The sequence below is a fragment of the Zeus faber genome (assembly GCF_960531495.2).
Source record: "Zeus faber genome assembly, chromosome: 13".
NCBI lineage: Eukaryota > Metazoa > Chordata > Actinopteri > Zeiformes > Zeidae > Zeus > Zeus faber.
Genome location: NC_137198.1, coordinates 30666618 through 30686061, shown reverse-complemented (window position 1 = coordinate 30686061; position 19444 = coordinate 30666618). Strand labels below are relative to the sequence as shown.

At 41.2% G+C, this 19444-nt stretch overlaps 1 protein-coding gene across 1 annotated transcript; it reads right to left on the bottom strand.

Annotated features, from left to right (window-relative positions):
- Positions 1-2189: 2189 nt before the first annotated feature.
- gabrg1 (gamma-aminobutyric acid type A receptor subunit gamma1) lies at positions 2190-19094 on the bottom strand (the record flags this gene model as incomplete). The annotated part of the gene is made up of 9 exons (XM_080012113.1): positions 2190-2468; positions 3834-4033; positions 4226-4378; positions 5334-5471; positions 6053-6135; positions 6420-6640; positions 6768-6835; positions 17294-17454; positions 19060-19094. 9 exons carry the CDS (start codon positions 19092-19094, stop codon positions 2190-2192), a joined length of 1338 nt encoding a protein of 445 aa, XP_079868239.1.
- Positions 19095-19444: the final 350 nt, after the last annotated feature.

The window sequence follows — 19444 nt, the reverse complement described above, 5'->3', positions numbered from 1 at the left end:
GCAGGTGGGCAATTTTACCCACAAAGCAACTCAGGGGATTGATTTTCAAATATTCAAGCTACATTTTCTTAAAAAGCAATGGGAAAAACATCTGAAAGAATTGCAAGATATGCCCTTTCTGCATGTGAAACACTTCCTTTGTGAAGTCAAAATTCCACACTTGACATTTAACACATGCACAATGTTATGTTTGACAGGTTCTTTGGTTTACAGTATATAGTGTGGAATATTTCAAAAAGAGTCTGTTTATATGTAGTTATCTGAATTGAAAAATATGCTGCAGTAGCAATATCTTTTGGGGAATTTCTTCAATGGCATTTATTTTATTTTTTTGAGAATGGACTGAAGCTCTCATATTTGAACAGCAACATTTGAAGAGTGGGGAGAAATATACTGCAAGTAGCATACCATGAAGTTTATTCATCTTTTCTAATTGAAATACAAGGAAAAGCTTCTATAGGGACATATGCTAACGGTGACGTATGTCGACCTGCTAGTAGGTAATCCAGTACATGTGTAGTAGTGAAGCAGAAGTTTTAAAAGTGCTATGTACATGCAATGCATGGTGACTTAACCTCAATGGATAGGATCCAAAGATACCAAATTGTTTTACTCTCCAAAAAGGCAAACGCTGTACCTACAGCATATGGAAAAAAAAAAAAAATAATAAAAAATAAATAAATAAAAATAAAAATTATATATATATATATATATATATATATATATTATTCTGCATAAAGCCTGACAAGCAATTTTAGTGTGATAAAATAAATTTTTCTTGAGTTTATTGCTCTTCATTTCTCTCGACAAAAGACAGCTGCCAATCAGCGATGACGTCACCAAATAAAATTCACTGCACAGTTGAATTTCTACATATTTATAATTTTACCATACTACAAATATTGTTTACCAATTTCAATGAAAATTATGCAAATCCTTTCTATGTAGTAAGTTGTTTGACTTGCTCCCCTACAAAGCCTGCTTCATACTGATTAAGACAATAATCAAGAACGAACCAGAAGTCCATTCATTCCAATGGCGAGTCGGATCCCCTACGCTAAAAGCTGACGCACTGCAATGCGAGATTTTACACTATTACCGGAAGTGACGTCAGTCACGTTTTTTATTGGAATTGGGCTTAAAACTAGTAAATAAGTAAATAACTAAGTCATTGTAGTGTGGGGATGGTGTGGTTTGCGCAACCACACCTGTCCTGGGTCTAGGTAATTGGGGCCCAGGGTCAGAGTGGCTGCATACCTGTGGCTTGTTGGTTAGTCTAACAAGCAACAGGTAAAACCCCCATCCCTACACAAACCCAGGAGAGGAGCCCTTGTCATGACACATCTGCTCCGGGGCTTGTGGTATCAAGCCCCCTCTCCGTATTAAACTGTGTTTTTTCAACCCCATCGTCTGTGTCTCTGTGCTGAGGGCCCTGAAACTGCCACACTGGCACCTGGGAAGGGACACTCGGAAGACGCCCTGAGAGAGGGTTGGTGCTTATGCTGCTAGTTGACCCGCTGGTGACTACCAGCGGGTCAACTAGCAGCATAAGCACCAACCCTCTCCCAACTGGCAGCAGCAGCACCCAGGCGCTCCGGGGGAGAAGCAGTTGTAGCAACCACCACGGGTAACCGCCTGCAGCTAGCTCCTCCGCCGACCAGCCACCGCCGGGACCAACCAACGAGCAACAGGTAGACAACCACTCTGATCCTGGGCCCCAATTACCTCGACCCAGGGCCCCAATTACATAGACAGGTGTGGCTGCTTAAACCACACCATCCCCAAACCACAGTCATGTATCTAAAATAATGACGTTATTAGCTAACTAACCCTAACTCCCATTCATATATTCCTCCCATTTTCATATATTTTGTGATTTGAAACCTAGACGCAGTTCATCCGATGGCCACTGGGGGGTGGGGTACAACCGTCAAAGGCGGATATCATTCAGTGTGAAGCAAGCTTTAGAGAAAACATTTGTCAAACTTGCTCAGAAAGACTCTAATTGTAATTTAGATTCAGTGGATGAAATCATGATTAGGCGCTGAGGCATCGCCTAGAAAAATAGAATTAAATATGAACATTGCCAACATCCTGCCTTTTTCCCTTTCGTAACAATATCAGCATTAGCATGGCAAATAGGTTAATTGGCGATATCTCCTTTATGCAGAGTTGTTTTTTTGTTTTTTTTATAGATACAGATACCCGACCCAGTATACCAGGTTAAAAAGACCAAAGGCAGTGGGAAAGAATATTCGTGAGTAGGAGTCGATCTTTGACACTCGGACTTGCATCCTGTTCTCCCGCCAGGCCCCCGAGCGGCAGTCGTCAAAGCAGCAGAAAAAGCTTGTACAGTCTTTCCCGTCCAGACAGTCGTAGGCATAGTCGTCCTCCTCATGGTATGGTGCGATGTTGTTCATCTGGAGCAGGGACGTCCCAGGGCGGATATTCACCATGCTGGTGGACTTCTGCTAAGAGGAAATGCACACTTCGATTGACTGAGTATGTAACTAGACTGTATCGCCATATACTGTAGCCACATCAATTCTATTTAGTACTTTGCAAGTTGATAATGACACTGCATAGCAACTTTTACCAGCCTCAGCATGCATTGTGGGATATGCTTGTCAGCATAGTGTTGCAGTGTTTGCATATTGCGATATTTCACCAGATTTCATAGTATTTTATGGGCTCTATTTTCTATGTTGACATGATAAACATAATTACATACTATTTTGGGGTACTAAATAGTCTTGTTTCAGTTAACATTTGCTTTCACATCATGTAGGCATATGCTTGTATTACCTTACGTGTCCACTAGATATATTGCAGTGGCAATTTTCTCGCTACAGGCAATCAATGGTAAATCAAGATAAATAAACTAAAAAATGACACTAATACCACAGTTATGGATTTACACATTGTAGTATAGACACCGAAATGTCATGTCTTTCATGTTCATTTCAAAACACTACAAAATAAGATTTGCCAAAAGCAATAGTTCCAGTAAACATTTCCCAAGGCTGTGTCCCTTTTATTACTGTGTGCCTACTTTAAGCGCTTCCTTTAAGAAAAATAGTCCATAGCAACATAGCTCAAGCCCAACAAAAAAAAAGTAGTCCTACCAAACTACTTACATATTTATTGTTATCAATGTTAAATTAGACTCCATGAAGTGAGACATCAATTGGGGCGTTTGATCTCATGAATGACATTGTAGTTTCTATGTAGCTTCAATATATATATATCGACGCTAGCTAGTGCTAGCAAACAACTATCGCTGGAGTGATACTAGTGGCGTGAGACCAGACAGAATAGTGGTTGCCAATGGCAGCGGTCACTATGAACAAATCACTGGTCATTATTTTTAAATAATGGACCGCTGATTGCCGCTATAACCAATCAGAATCAAATATTCGATAGAGCCATGTAATAAACTATATATACCCACATATTACAACATACCATATTATTTTATATATTTATTATTTATAATTTATTTATAATGTATTTATTTATAATTACCACTATATTATATCACATTACGTGAAACTATATTGTGCTTTCCTATATTATTATCGTAATTATTATTATAATAATTATTATTATTTTATTATTATTATTATCATTTTATTGGCATATATATAAATATATAATACCCCATTTGGTGTACTATATTATATACTATTATTATATATTACTACGATACACTATGTAGAATTTACTTATGTAACATGCTTTACATTATACACTTTACTTGTACTCATTTTTTCATGCTTTTTAAAATTGTTCTTATTCTAGGTCTAAGGGTGTAGAGATGAGAGGTGGGATACCTGTGCATTGTTGCCCTTTGCTTTTTTGGTCTGTCTGTTGCTGGTAAAATAGTGCAGCGTCCCATACTCCATGAGGGCAGCAAAGGTGAAGATGAAGCAGACAGAGACAAACAGGTCCATGGCAGTGACGTAGGAAACTTTGGGGAGGGACTTCCTGGAGATGGTGCTCAACGTTGTCATAGTGAGCACTGTGGTAATGCCTGATAAGAGACATGACAGGAAGACTGCTGCTGACCTTGACACTGTCACACTTTGGTAAGGCAAGACAGGAATATACTTTGGTAGGTCAAGGTCAACTTAATTACATTACACAGTATGTATTGTTTAGGTAAAATGTGCGATCAGTGCTGTTTTGAGGTTAGCTCCATATTTGATATGACAGTGTAACAAACCCAGAGACGTCCGTGCTGGCACCGCGTCTTTGTTGATCCAGAAAGAGACCCAGGATAGGACAACAATCATGCTGCAAGGAATGTATGTCTGAATGGTGAAGTAGCCCATCCTCCGACTCAGGTCAAAAAAGATTGTCATAATGACGTATTCCCCTGGGGGGGGAACATACAAATGTTAAATGTCTAAAATTCTTAACAATGCCCTTTTTCTAAGAAATGCTGAAATTAGCAGGCAGGGGTGGGGGCGTTGTTGTCATATAAAATGAGATTTTTTTCCTGACTTTACTTTTCAATTTCAACATAACTAGATGGATCAAAAGATACTGGTAGGCAATTTGCAGCCCTGGATCTTGAAAACGTTCCAATTCAGGTAGCGCAGCATGGGAATTTCAACTTAGGGCTGAGTTTAGGTTTATTATTATCATTACTATTATTCATAACAATTATTATTATTATAGATTATTATTACAATTATTATTATTATTATAATTGCTGTTGTTGTTGTTGTTATTATTATTATTATGGGTGTCTGCAATAAGTCAGAACTGGTGGGAATAGCACTTGGGCATTTACATTTCATCTTTACATATATTATTTTTTATTTTTTTTTATTTTATATGTGGGAAATTCTGACCACTGTTACAAAATACACAATTGTGTTCTGCCATACGGATGGAGAAGAGGACGACATCGGTGCCTGAATGAGCACATATGTAGTTGAATGGGTGCTCCTTCAATGTGCCCAGGGATCACCTTGATTGTGGCCGGAGCGATCAGTTATCGATTCAAAAGTGCTCATATGTCTTCTTCAATTAATGTTTACTAGTGTTGCATAAAAAGTCGGCAAATATAATGTGAAATATAAAATCATTGTTAAACTATCAAATTGTGATGTTTTCACAGACACCCTTTTCACAAACACCATTCTACCAAAATCTCATACTGTGACCGACTACTGGCTACAGTCACACATTGTGATAATATAGCCATGCAACACACACACACACACACACACACACACACACACACACACACACACACACACACACACACACACACACACACACACACACACACACACACACACAATTCAGGTCCTCCATCCCACCTGACTGAGTATGTGCAACATCTGAGGTATTCCTTAACCCCACAAAGGCAAACTGGTAGAGTCTCCAGTATCGCTGGTCAGCCACCTCCACCGAGCGCCTCTGCCAGCGGTACATAATCTCATTCTTCGGATAGCCATCTACAGTTTCAGTTACAAGCGCAAACACAGAAAGAGAACACATAACAAAGAATTTTTTTTTTCACAATTTAACAAGTCCATCACATCTTCACAAGGCAGTGACACATCCGCGGACCACAGGAGAACGTTGCACCATAATGAAGCAAAGTGGAGTATTCAAGATGGAGCTGATCTCTGTTTGAAAACACCACGGAATGGTCTTGCACTTTGCAGTGGTGCTTGTGGAAGGGGTAAGGATCATGGAATGACATGAAAAGCTGAGGCGTTATACAACAGATAGATGAAGGATGGCACAGACAGCATGAATAAAATCGGAGGTACAAGGCTGCATAATTCATTACGTCTGTCTGAGGAAATTAACTGAGTGACCGACTTTCTTTGCCGGTGGATTAGATGATGGATCATTTACAGGATTTTGAAGATACAGCCTTAAGCAGATGGATTTTCAGGAGGGAACTTGGGAAGGATTGGGAACCGCGCAGTAGCCCCTAGCGTTGGACAAGCTACTGAAGCTGAAGTCAAGATTGCAGATTAATACATGGGGGGAAGGGGGGTGGCAGGGGAGTGTTTCAGACACCTACAGCTTGAAAACTCCAGAGGACACGAGTGCTCATCCATTGGAAAGTTATGCAGCTTAAGGTAGCACTCCGCATTAATAGTCAACCTGACAGAAACAGAGATTGTGACAAAAAAAGAAAGAAGGTCTCAGAGTAAATTATATCGGGGTTTTTTCAACATACAAAATATGTACATGTACGTTTAAATTATGCTTGGTCAAAGAGTGCCTAAAAAATAAAACACAAGCTAAACAAGTGTAGATGCACATGTTAAAGCAACATGTTCAACAAAAGACTTGAGGAACTAATACAGTTGTTTGAAAACACTTAGAATGACTCTGAAAAACGGGCAGGGGGACACCTTCATAAACTGCATGTCTGCCTCTCCTACCTCAGTGTGTACATCACTCTTCCGTTGCTCCACAGCCTCAGAAGACGATTGGGAGTGGTTATCCAGTGGGCGTCGGATTTCCGAGAATTACGGAAGAAGGTGTCTGGGATCCAGATTTTCCCTACCATGTTGCTGTTAAGCATGAGCAATTTCATTGAACTGTTAAATTTCAGACGGCTGTCGTACCATGTCTGGGCGAAGAAGATGTCAATGGTGTATTCCTGCAAATAAATTAAGAAAAAAGTCCAAAATAGGTTAATCCATTCTGCATTATTATTACTATTAAGATAATGAAGCCAACAACCATTAAACGATACTCTTAAAGTTATGAAAAGTTGACTGGCTCACCATGTTAATTGGGTCAACTGGTCCTATACTGTTGACATACACAGCTGTTTCAATCACTGTTGGTCTCACTATAAAGTAAAGGAGATCATCATTATTGAACTAGGTAGCATTTAGTAAAGGGAGGGATTTACGTACATGAAATACTGGCAGGGACACCAAGAGGTACAGTAAGGCGGCCAGAAGTTCACAAGCATTAACAAAAGGATGGCATCACATGCAAGTCTGATGTAAGTTAATCACATCACCTACGTAATGTGATGAAACAAATAAACTTCTTGATCCCATAGATTTATAGATGGATTGTATAATATCTGTGACAGGCCTCGTCCTGAACATTCCCTCTTTATCTCAAATGGAACCTTAAAAACTTGTCCATCACTACTGCGGAACAAATTTGTGATGCGGCAGGACAGCATGAATGTCTCTCAGTTGCTGCCTGTCTCTCAGCAGAAAGGGAACTGCATTTTAAAGGTCAGGACCCGTATCTGTCAAGCATCTCAGAGAAGGAAATTGTTCCTAACCACCCAAATATTCTCAGAGTAACGCACATTTGGTCCTACAGTGCATTTGGGCAAAGGAGTAAAAGCATTTTATCAGCTTTGTTACCCTACAGTATTCTTATCTCCAGCAGGATTTAGGAAAGGTCCAGAGCTGTCCCAGGATTTCCCAGCAGAACGAGTTCAGGCAGGTTTAATGCACAGCTGTAATTATTGTTGATTGGCAATCATGGTGAATATGAAGGTGTCAACATGGTGAGGTGATGGGATTCCACTCTCTTACTGCCCACTGGGCCCATGCCAACTGTAAACCACTATTTTTGACGGAAATGGGTTAATTACACAAGATGAACCCATTTCCGTCAAAAAAACAGTGCAACTGGGCCAAGGTCTTGAATGCCTTTGGTACGATTTTCAGATGGGTTACCGCCAAGATTAACTAGTATTGGATGGAACTTTATTCAGCCTCAGCATTTGAGTATGCCAAGAATGATTATTGGTAGGGATTGGAGGCCATCATCAACATAAAAGTTACACTCCACACTGGTTCCATTTTTAGGCTCCACTTTAGCCGCTCTTCTAAGCCCAGTTATGGTAAATGCAGGTAAAGGGGTATTCCCAAAGACCTTCATCTTATACCTCCAAGATGAAAGCCATTAATACAACTTTCCCACTGCACCAAAAACCCGGTAACAATCGCTAACATCTGGCATTTGTTACCAGTGGGAAAGGAAAAACCAGGGTCTCAGTCCCGGGTCAAATGACCCTGCAATAGACACAAGTTTTAATTGGCTCCACCTCTCATCTGCTTTGATGTGAACAGGACATCCGGGTCGACCCGCTAATTTTGGCCCCTTTACCTGTGCGATGCGACGCGCATTGAAATCCCAGACGCTGGCGCATAAATAGACAGGAATATCCGTGTATTCCATCATTTCATATCCCATTAGGAATGCAAAATCAAAATGGGGGACAGAATGGGGGACCATAGAATGTTGTGAGTTTGGGGATCGAACCATGGGGAGCACAGCGGAGAACCACACTCCTCTCTGAGTCACTCCAGCATCGCCCCAAGCGGGTCCCCGCTCCCTGCCACAGAAGGACAAGTGCATGCACCGGCTGGGGGGCACTCGGGCACCAGCAGCATGGAGTATCCGTGCGCAGGTGCTCCATGCTGCTTCTACTGTAGTGTTCATGAACAACCCAATTCTTTTGAACAGCTGTAAATACTTTTTTTTCCCCGAGTTTCAGTTTTATGTCTTTGTTTGTTTAAGATGCTGTCTCCTCTACTGTTCACCAGAAAAATACATAATTTCTGCTGGCAATGGGAAAGGTGTCAATAGCTAATTTTAGGGTTTTTCAAAGCCGGGTCAACCTGCTAATTTTGGTGTAAAAACGGTATAAGAGAGAAGGATGTACTGCTATTGTGCACTTTAATCAAACACCACGCTTTACACTTCTTTAGGTACCAAATTCCAAATATTGGCAGATACCAGCACTTCCGCCACATGATCATCTCAATCATCTTTTGGATTAAGTCGCTGAAATGCTATTTCAACTCTGGCTTCCTTTATAGACTGAGAAGAGAAGAGAAGATTAAGTGCTTGCTCTGTGTTGTTTAGGCGAGGAAGTCTTGGATGCCTCAAGAGAAGCTCTTTTTTTCATGCTGATTGATATCCTACTAGATCTCTACCTCAATTGACGGGACAAAATCCCTGATCCAGGGTCTTCATCGCTATTGCTATTTCTTTCTGTGAAATTATATTTCTTGGACACAGCATACAGAATGAAGCCCTGCTTTTATCAAGTACACCATTTGCCTTCAATGTTTGAGCTTGGTCTATGGAAATTTCACATTTGTATATTTTCTGACCTTATGAACCCTCAAGATACCATGGCTAAACAAGAAAATGATTTGGGTATTCTTGGCCCATAATGATCAAGCCTCTGAGAGTCATTCCTAGGAATCGTTCTTAGGAACTCCCAGGAATTAGTTATAAAGCTTCACTCACTTTCAGCGTGTAGGATATCTTTTGAGAGTGAATGATGTCATGGTTTTATGACTGTCTGGGCCTGACCTAAACAGAATTTGGAGTAAGTGTATGCACTTCAGGAAGGTGGGCCAAGGAATGTTTTTTCCCTCTTACCATGATCCATGAGGAAGGGCTTGACACCGCATAGGAAATAAATCAGCTGCTTCTGATTGGAATATCTTCATGTGAAACATTCACTGTTTACCACAGTATACAAGATAGGAATTGAGGGTCATTCCTTGCCATTTTCTGTGACGGATACATTTTGTGGCCTCCATCTCCAAAACTATATGAAAACACATGTGTTCACAACACTATGTTCCCACATAGGTGACTGTTAAGGATGCATAACATAATGCTCATGTGAGAGGTGTCGGATATCATGCCAGACTAGGCAACATAATTGGGAGGGACTCTTCCCTCCACTGACTGAGAGGTGACACAGCCTGTTATTAAATCAGTGTGATCCTTTCCAACCTGTCCCACACTCTCTGCCTCTGGAGAATGAACATTCTTCACCCATTCTACCTTTCCCTGTCCACTCATTCACTTCAGCTCCAGACAGTGGTGCAGCTGGCAAACAAGCGAAGCGCTTGTGCCTGATGTCCCTGCACCGCCCCCCAATACGGAACATTGCCAGTAGATCTATGGCTTTAAATGCAAGCGGGAAAGGGGCTTTAAAGTGATGATTAAAGTGTTGAGTTAAAAGATGTGCATCATTTGGAAGTGAAGTATCAGAGCTTCAAAACAAGGTGCCACTTTTGCAAATCAAGCAAATATTTTTTAAGCTATGAGTTGTAAATGGCAAGGGTGTGGCAAACTGTGATTCTGAGATAATCACCTTCGCTGTTTGAAATGTTCTCCAAGTCCGGGATAACGCAGGAAACAACAGCGATGCTGAATCTGATACCGGTATCAGATTCAGCATCGCTGTCGTTCGCTGTCGGAGAACTTACCATCATCGCGGAATAGTCCAGTATGTGCTGCTTACACTGACTTCAGCCGAAAGAAGAAGAAGAAGAAGACACTGACTTGGATCTATCGCACTGGTTAGATTAAGGTCCGTGATATGATTTAGATCTTCCGCGACCCGCTTCTCGTAATCCATAACAACACAGAGACTAAAGTTTTCACAGACAAGTAATACCAGACAGCTTGATTACGGAAGTGATGTCAGCGTGACTTCTTTGGTGGTATATGTTGGGATACGACCCTTCCACAATGATGTCTCTGTGTGTGTGTAAAAGTAGTACGATTTAAAGGTTAAACTCTATCAAAACGGTTTCACATTGTGACTTCACATCACATGGAATATAGAGGAATAATCTTCACCTGGACTGTCGCTTTAAAGGAAACGCTAAATCGGCGTTGTTCAGCGCTGTACAGCGTCTCGGTAAGTGAACTGTATTTCCCCATGTAATCTGGGAAACACAGTTCTGGGAATATTTAACTCCATCGTTTAACATTTTTTTAGTATTTATAAATCAAACTTGCTTTTGAACATACGTTGAGAGATTTAAAAAAAACCACAAAGGAACACAAATCTCGAAAAAAAAATGTCAACGTATTTGGCTGCTCTTGGCGATTTTAGAAATGCGCGAGATAGCAGGTTTTGCTGTATGGGTCACATAATATTCCTTCTCCTTTCTGGATTGTGCCCTCGTCATAAAGATGCTTGTCATTGATGATTGGCTGCTTCATAAATATTCCCGTTACATTACATTGGGAAACACAGTTCACTTAGGCCCCCTTCCGGCCACCCAGGTGCGTTAGCGTGATGTGCAGTACCTGGATCTATCATCCGTGGATCTGTTCTGCTGGTACGCAAACTGCAATGGGTCCAAGGTGCGGGGGAGGGAGGCGCAGATATATTCTTTAATCAGTCTCTAAAAACACTTCATGACCACCGAGGTGAGGGCCACCGGATGGTAGTTCAGGCAGTAATGGTCATTCAGGCAGGCTGGAGAGGCAATCTTCAGGACAGTAATGACGGTGGACCTCTTGAAGCAGGACGGGACCACTGATTCAGCCAGGGAGATGTTGAATATTGTAGTGAACACTGGGGCTAGCTGGTTAGCACAGGTCTTCAGTACTCGTCCAGATATGCCATCTGGGCCCGCAGCTTTCCTGGTGTTCACCGGCATCAGGGCCTTCCTGACGTCATGCTCGGACAATGAGAGTGCGCACTCATCCCCAGCGGTGTAACTCCAATTAGCCGGCGAGCTAGCGGTGCTGTTGCCAGACTCAAACTGCTCATAAAAGGATTTCAGTTTGTTGGCGAGGGAGGCGTCCACACTCGTGGCTGGGGAGGAGCTGCTCTTGTAGTTTGTTATAGTCTGCAGCCCCTGCCACAAGCGTCTGGTGTCCTGTTGCTCCATCTGTAGCTCCACAGTCTCTCTGTACGTCCGTTACCGTCCTTCAACGGCCTCCGCAGATTGTATGACAATGCTTTGTAATTGTCCATATTTCCGGACACAAGACCGTCGTTGTAAGCGGCCGTGCGAGCATTCAGAGCGCAGCGGATGGATTTATCGACCTGGTTCGCATCTGGTTTAGAAATATCCGAACTTTAACCGTGGGAACGATGCTGTCCACTAACGTAGCCACAAAGCTCACCGCTACGTTAGCGATTATCTCAGAAACACAGCTTGCCGCACCCCTGTCATTAACAAGCCATAGCTTTACAATTCTGATTCTTTACTTTCAAATGACGTGTAAAAAAAAATGTCAAGCGGCACCAAATGTACCTAAAATCCGTGGTGTGTCACATATTCAGTCTCTTGAGTTTGTTACAGCCTTACAATATATGATATTTGGCATGTACTCAATGACAATTTCTGTCAAAGGTCAGTTTGTTGTCTAAGATGGCACCTCTAGTTATTTGTTTCCACTCTCTCTGTTGTTATGGCTTCTAGAGGAAGACTACTGCATTGCCTGTTCAAAACATGCCAGATTTGGAAGGGGATGCACTGCAGACGTGACACAGTCACAGAGCCCTGAAGCCCCGCGATCTCCCTCCAATGCGCATCTCTGTTTCCCCCCAAAAAGAAACGAATAAAAAAGTCTGTTTTTATTTTAGATGTATTTATTTTCCTCTACTTCATAATTGAACAATAATAAATACAATAATCATCCGCTTAGAGTGATCAATTTGACCCGGACAGACGTGATCACTGGAAGAGGTTTCCACTGTTGTTAGATGGTGCAGTGGGGATGGTACTTCTGAATAATTTTCTATATTTACAACTAGGAATTTGATTGAACACCATTGTTGAAACTGGTTTACAGAGGATCCAAGTGTTACCTGGGAGTTATCAATATCAATATCAATAATCAATGTGTCATTTAAATACCTAATGAAGCTCACTTTAAGGCAGCTGCTATGGCAATGTAAAACATTGGCGAGAACATTGAATCCTGTGGGGAACCAGTAGATTTGGCAATGATGGTCCTGCATTGACCTCTGTATCAAACCCACTGGGTTTTAGGGTAATAAATGTGAACGATGTGAAGGTTGAGCTACATATCCATCTCTTTTTGAGATGTGACAAATGCACTGGAAAAAATCAAAATCTCCCAAAACAACAAATGCCTACTTCTTTGACATTGTCACTGCATCAATTTGTTTTCAGTGCCAACAGAATACAATGTGGCATGTATGTGGTATAGTGCATAATCCAAAATTCACAATTAAGTGCTTTTTGTCTATTCATTACCAGCACAACTCGCAGGATGTTTTTGCTGTCAGAATGCTGGGCATACAATACAGAGTATTTGCATGCCATTGCATTTAAGACAGAGTTGGTCTGCAAGTGGAGTTCAACCTCTCAACCTGCAAACCTCCAATCCCACTTTTTATTCATTCTTTAATCATCAAGAACTACTTGCGACAACTCTGCCCTTTGGATGACCTGTGGGATGACAAGAGCACAGCTTTTTGTTAGACAAAACCGCCACCAATCCCCTCTTTGGAAAACGATGTTACCATGTTTTGGTCTTTAAACAACTACTCACTACTCTAAGAGGGGGAGAATCACCACAGTTAAGACAAATAAACATAGAACCAAACAACAACATGTACATGGTAAAACAAACAGTCTCTGTTTTGTCGATATATGTTGAGGTCTGACGTTTTTAAGTCCGGGCACTTCGGGGCCCTTTCGCTGCTTGGAGGCACCACGACATAATACCGACCTTATACACCAGACCCAATTGGGTCCTGTACACTCATATGGACACCTCTCTCACACACACACGCACACACACACACACACACACACACACACACACACACACACACACACACACACACACACACACACACACACACACACACACACAAACACACACAGGCGGTCCTATCACACACACACGCACACACCACCAAAACCTGCTTTGAAAGCACTCCAGCACCCTCCTGGTTGCATTCCTCTCCTTTCCTCCCTCATTTACTGCCATTACTATGACATGAAGAGGCCACGTGCACCAATTGCTGTTCCAATTTTCCTGGACCTGATTAACTCTGTTTTTCTATACACGTTGTCATCTAATGGTTATGTTTTCCATGTACATGTTGTTGTTTGGTTATATGTTTAATTGTCTTACCTGTGGTGAAGCTCCCCCTCTTGGAGTGATTAGTTGTTTATAGACCCAAACATGGTAAAATAGTTCTCCAAAGAGGGGAATTGGTGGTGGCCTTGTATAAAAAAAAACCTGTGCTCTTGTCATCCTATAGGTCGTCCACTGAACGGAGTTATTGCAACAGTTCTTGATGATGTAAGAATTAATAAAGAGTTGTATTGCAGGTTGAGAAGTTGAACTTCACTTGCAGACTAACCCTGTCCTACATGCAATAGCATAAAAATACTCTTTGTTGTATGCCCAGCATCCTGACAGCACAGGTTGAAAAAAACAAAAAAAACACAGACCCCACGACCGCAGGAAAGCCCCGATGGTCTGCACTGCAGCCACAGAAGACCACCCAGACCCCAGAGAAGCCGAAAGCCCGCGGAGCAACACCCACGCCCAGCCCCAAGAAGCAAAGTCCCAGAGAGCGCGATTACATTTACATTACAGTCTAGTCATTTAGCAGACGCTTTTATCCAAAGCGACTTACAGTTGTTCAAACACCAACGGACGCAGCCATCAGGAGCAATGAGGGGTTAAGTGTCTTGCTCAAGGACACTACAGCATGCTAGCAGGAGGAGCCTGGCATCGAACCAGCAACCTTTAGATGACTAGACCACCAGCTCTACCTCCTGAGCTACCGTCCCCGATGCACCCCTGAGGCGCACACATACAACCCACCCCTAAGTGCAGGCCCAAGACGCAGGCGCAGACCCTGTGCTGTGGATGCCAGGCACGGACCACAGGCCCGGGGCCAGGCCTCGTGCAGTATGTAACCTATAGCCGACGATGGTTGGAAAAACTGTGATATTTGACCCACTGTGTTAACTGTCTTATTTCTTGATTGACAACATCATTGGTAAATTGAAATTAATAATATCCCTTTAGCAATTATTATGATACCTGATGCAAAAGAAACAAAGTACAAATGGCACTGAAAATAAATAAATATAAAAAATAAATAAAATAAATAAAAAAATAAAAAATATATATTATATAAATATTTATTTGTATTTAAATATTATTCTTGTCATTTGAGAAACATATGATTGGTTATATTGGAGTTCTGTATATTTGTATTGTAACCTCCGCTTTGATTGATGACATTTCAAGACATTATTCCTTATTATAAGAATGCAATGTTTTATGGAATGTTTTATACAGTGTTCCTGAAATTATTTTCCTCTTATTTGATTGCTTTCTCTGTAATGTATCAGCTCATTTATAGTAATTGATTGATTTTACATTGCTGTATCTTAATAGTTTCATTACTCCCATGTCCATCAATATTAAGTTCAAATTGTTTTCACATTTAAAGAGTTTAAATTATTACATAATTCAGTTTTCTGAGTGGAAGAATATTTCCTCACATTGGGCCTCATTTACAAACAGTACCCGACAGTACACATCTGTGATCAAAATCGTGTGTACACACATTCAAAGCAAAAATTCAGGATCCACCAATATGTTCTTACTTAAATTTGTTCATACTTCAGCAACAGATGTAGAACTGCCAAACTCACAAAGACTGAGAGTCCTGGAAAATGATATGGCTGACCTTTACCTACATGTAATTGACATACTAGAACAACAATTAGAAAAAAATGAGTAAATATTCAATATTATACAATATAAAATATATATATTAAAAAAAAAAACGAATTATAATAATCCGACACCAATTCTTTTTTTTTTTCTATTTTGTATTTTCAGCCAGGACTCCCACAAAATTCTAAGATACCTAAATTGACTTCATTGTATGTGCAGTTGGTTAACTTACACACACAGTCTAGAAAGGATTCACATTCAATCTCCAAGCAGGTGTGACAATGGCATATTTAGCTTGATGGAAGTGGAATAAATATTGACACATCTTTCTTGTCACAGTCAATTATTTCCTCAGATGTTCTTCATTTGATCATCAAATCCTGGTATTAGATTTATAGCTTAAAATTCATAGTCTATAATACACTCATATAAAACACTATTTTATAGTCTATAATGATTGAACAGTGAACAGCAAACTGTTCTCATTCATTCCTCCATTATGGAAGGAAAACACCGGTTTATGGGATGTTGCTCTCAGAGTTTTGCAGAGGTACTGTTTTCCAGGGAAAACGCAGGGATTGTAGTGCCGCCGTAAGACCCACAACTGATGATTAAAAGTGACACAGGAGGTATTGATGTCTATGATCAAAGCACGGACCAGCGCAAGAAGGCTAAAACCAACAATTTGGCTGGCGGATTTGTAGACAAGCAAATGATTGCATGGAATCTAGAGTGTTATGTGTCAGGACCGTGTCCTGTGCTTGTTTTATGTAATCCTACCTCTCTAGCTCCCTCTGTCTCCCTCGAGCTCCCTCTGTCTTTTTTGGTTCCACATCCCTGCCACTGCACACCTGTCCCCATTCAGCAATCTTGCCACCTTCCGTCTTCACCTTTCTCGTCACTCCTCTTGTACTTAACCTGTTCCCCATGCACTCTGTCACTGTCAGATTGCTGTAGCTGTATTCTCTGTCTTACCCACTCTGTCGGTATCCCTGCCAACTCCCCTGAGTGCTGATTCTCTGACTGTTTCCCTGGATCCTGGTTCTCTGCTGTTAAGTTTGACTTTTGACTGTTCCCCTGGTTTTGACCCCTGCCTGTTCTTGATAAACTTTTGATCCTTCCTTGAACCTACTCCTGAGCCTCTGTGTCCTGCATTTGGGTTCATCAGACTGTATAGTGACCGTTATGGACACTAAGGTTAGGCACACATTGTTTGAAGTTATACACCTGGTCTTTGAATGCTCTGTGCAACACACTAAACTAACCACAGTAACCCTGGAGATATAGCTCCCTTATTGAAATGACGGTTCCCATAATTTGAGAAACTTCCTGCTCTGCTGCAGCTTCTCACTGTGCTTTAATGCAGTCCAATGGGGCCAACGTTTCAGCCTTCATGTTTTTTTTCGCTTCCTCTGTAAATGACCACTTTGTCCGCCTTCTTCTTCAAGGGAATATCAAATTATTTTTTTCCAGAGTTCACACCATGTTAATCTACTCATGTTAATAAGCATATCATACAACTCAGTGCTCCCTTTTCAATAGTTGTGTGTTTAATGTTAATAGTTTCCAAATTCTCACACAGTGAACACTAATTTGGCAGTTAATATCATGCAAGGATGTCACTATGGATGCAGTGCTTCTATTTTATTTTTTTTTTACTCTCACACACCCCCCCCTTTTTTTTTACTTTAACTTAATTGTTTAATGTTTTGGTTGGCTTACAGGAAAAGTGTGTTTGTTAAACTGATTAGCTAAACATTTTGAAAACAGGACCCCAGTTTGAGAAAAAAAAACCTCCCCGCCCCCCCGAGGATGTTCTCACCTCCGATATCGGGACGCAGTTTGTTGTCGTAGCCCTGGAGCAGCTTGTTTAGTATCAGGGTGACGTCACTCTCATAAACCTTGGGCGACAGCACCCAGGTTTTATTTATGGGGACGTCTTCATAGTCCTCCTCTTCCTGTTTGCTGGGCCCAAATGCCGCACTGTAGGCAATTTAGGGAGGGGGGGGGGTACTGCAGTTGTATCAAGTGAACGTCGAGAGCAAAGTTCAAAACTGTCTTGACTCCTGTGGGTATGTGCATGTTGAGCCTTAAATAGGAAAAATGCATGATGACGCTTAACATATTTGTGTACAAAATGCCACAGAACACCACTAAAGAGCTCTGAACATGTTGATTGATAGAGACAAGAAACATGATGATCAGTGTGCTCAGGGCTGAGATAGCGTGACCTTGGAGACCTCGTAGCTCTGTCACTTATGTTTCTATAATAAAGGCCCTGTTTGTGATGTCTCTGAGAGTGACCTCAGAAGTGGATACTACTGGTTCTCTCCACCCATGCATGAGCTGTTCCCTTCATCTGTCTGTTTGAATCAATTCTATTTCTTTATAAAATCTAATCAGAGCCCACACACCCGAGATTGTGTTAAAATTGTTAAAAACATGATACGGCATTCAATACAAGTTTGCACAACTCGTGTCAAGATTTTTATGTTGAGACGAATCACCACTGTGGTCGTCGTTGTGAATTTTGTTGTTGTGAATGTTTGCTATGCATTATAGGTGGTTAAAAGACACAGAGTTTTGAAGACTGTCAAAAACTGAACATATAATAAAATGATCTGACACCAATTTTAACTCATTTGTAACTTTTTGACGTTTTGGTTGGCTTACAGGAAAAGTGTGTTTGTTAAACTGATTAGCTTAACAATCAGTTAAGCTAATCACACACACACACACACACACACACACACACACACACACACACACACACACAATTGCTATTATTAAAATTGCTTCACAATGCCCTATTTATGTCTTAGTCTGTATTCCTGGTGTACTTTCCTAATTTAAAAACTATAATAGATAATACCTTCACCCCACAGAAAACCCTATGACCGCTATTGCTTCTGTAAGAGATGGATTTAGCTCCATTCATGGCACATGTAGGGTATCTGAAATATCCCTCCACAATAAACATTAGCCAGCATGGCTTTAAATAACACTAAAGGTATTTCAATGTATTTCATACTCATCCAGGCAGCACCTTTTGGGGGGAGAGAGGCAACACAATCATTGGGTGTTATAAGGGGGTTGTCCACTGATCTTTACTGACAACAACATTTTGCAGAGGATGGATAATAATAATAATATAATAATAACCTAATGGTTAATAACCTACTCTGCCTTAATAGCAGTAATGTATAGCTGCACTGGATCGCTGTAGTATACATCTTGTGTTATACACCGGCGTGTAGCCTACAATACACCTTGTACTGTGACTATACCCCTTGCACTGGTTGTACATACTTTGTACTGGAATTACACACTATGTACTGTTATTTTAAATATTGTACTGGTATTACACACCTTGCATTATACAACCTTGTACTGATATTATATAACTTGCGCTGTTATTATACACCGAAGTGCAATCGGCAAGATAGCTCTATCCGCAACCATACGTTTTCATATAACCTCAGCACAGCGGAGAGCTCCCTTTCGACAAATCTCCAGCACAAAATAAGAATCGGAATAGGGTCGGGCCTTAACCTTGGGCAAGAAGATCGGTGCATAATGAACACTTACCAGAGTCCAAGAAGGGCGAACAGCCAGGGATTCATCGCTCTGCCTTTGAGGTGATATGACATCGCCGATCCGCACAACGCAACCGCGACCGGGGAAATGGAAAATAAATATTTTCGTCCGGTTTATCGTCTGTTTAAACCGCGAACTAGCCCCGATGGCGTGAGATTATATCACTGAATCTACGGTGAATTGTACCGATCGAGCATGGATTACGTTTGCGTGCCCCGGCAAGATGTTCCCACACAAGGCAGACTGGTTCCCGGAGGATGGATGGCTGAATTGCAGGGTTGTTTTTTATACTGTATATCCACTGACTTTGCTGCGCAGAGCCCACTACAGACAAGACAACTTATTATTTTTATTATTATTATTATTATTATTATTA